This window comes from Myotis davidii, unplaced genomic scaffold (assembly GCF_000327345.1).
Source record: "Myotis davidii unplaced genomic scaffold, ASM32734v1 scaffold211, whole genome shotgun sequence".
NCBI classification, from domain to species: domain Eukaryota; kingdom Metazoa; phylum Chordata; class Mammalia; order Chiroptera; family Vespertilionidae; genus Myotis; species Myotis davidii.
The window spans coordinates 593,581-593,839 of record NW_006282523.1 but is presented as its reverse complement, the minus strand read 5'-3'; the positions used below and the strand labels follow the sequence as shown (position 1 = coordinate 593,839).

Sequence of the window (259 nt, the reverse complement as noted above, 5' to 3'; positions counted from 1 at the left end):
GAAGCAGCCTCCCCGGGGTCCTGAGCTGGGAGGCAGCACCTGGACCCGGACCCGCCTCCCGTGGCCTGTCCACGCTCACAGCGTCTGAGGCCTCTGCGGTGCCCTGGGCTCACTTGGTCTGGGCCCAGCAACCCGGCAGAGATGTGACCATGGGCCCCAGGGGCACCGGGTGGGTCGGTGCAGCCGCATTACCACTCGCTGAGGGCCATCCTCCGGTCGTAGACGCGGACGGAGCCGTCCCCCAGGCCGGCCACGGGGA

General features: G+C 71.8%; 1 protein-coding gene across 1 annotated transcript in view; it reads right to left on the bottom strand.

Moving 5' to 3' along the window:
- RPTOR (regulatory associated protein of MTOR, complex 1) overlaps window positions 1-259 on the bottom strand; it is a gene marked incomplete at its 5' end in the record, with an annotated part of 106,061 nt that overhangs the window by 9,703 nt on the left and 96,099 nt on the right. Inside the window, 2 exons of the mRNA XM_015559764.1 lie at window positions 114-118; window positions 200-257. Of these exons, the coding sequence (XP_015415250.1) occupies window positions 114-118; window positions 200-257 (63 nt within the window). The remainder of the gene's footprint in view (window positions 1-113; window positions 119-199; window positions 258-259) is intronic.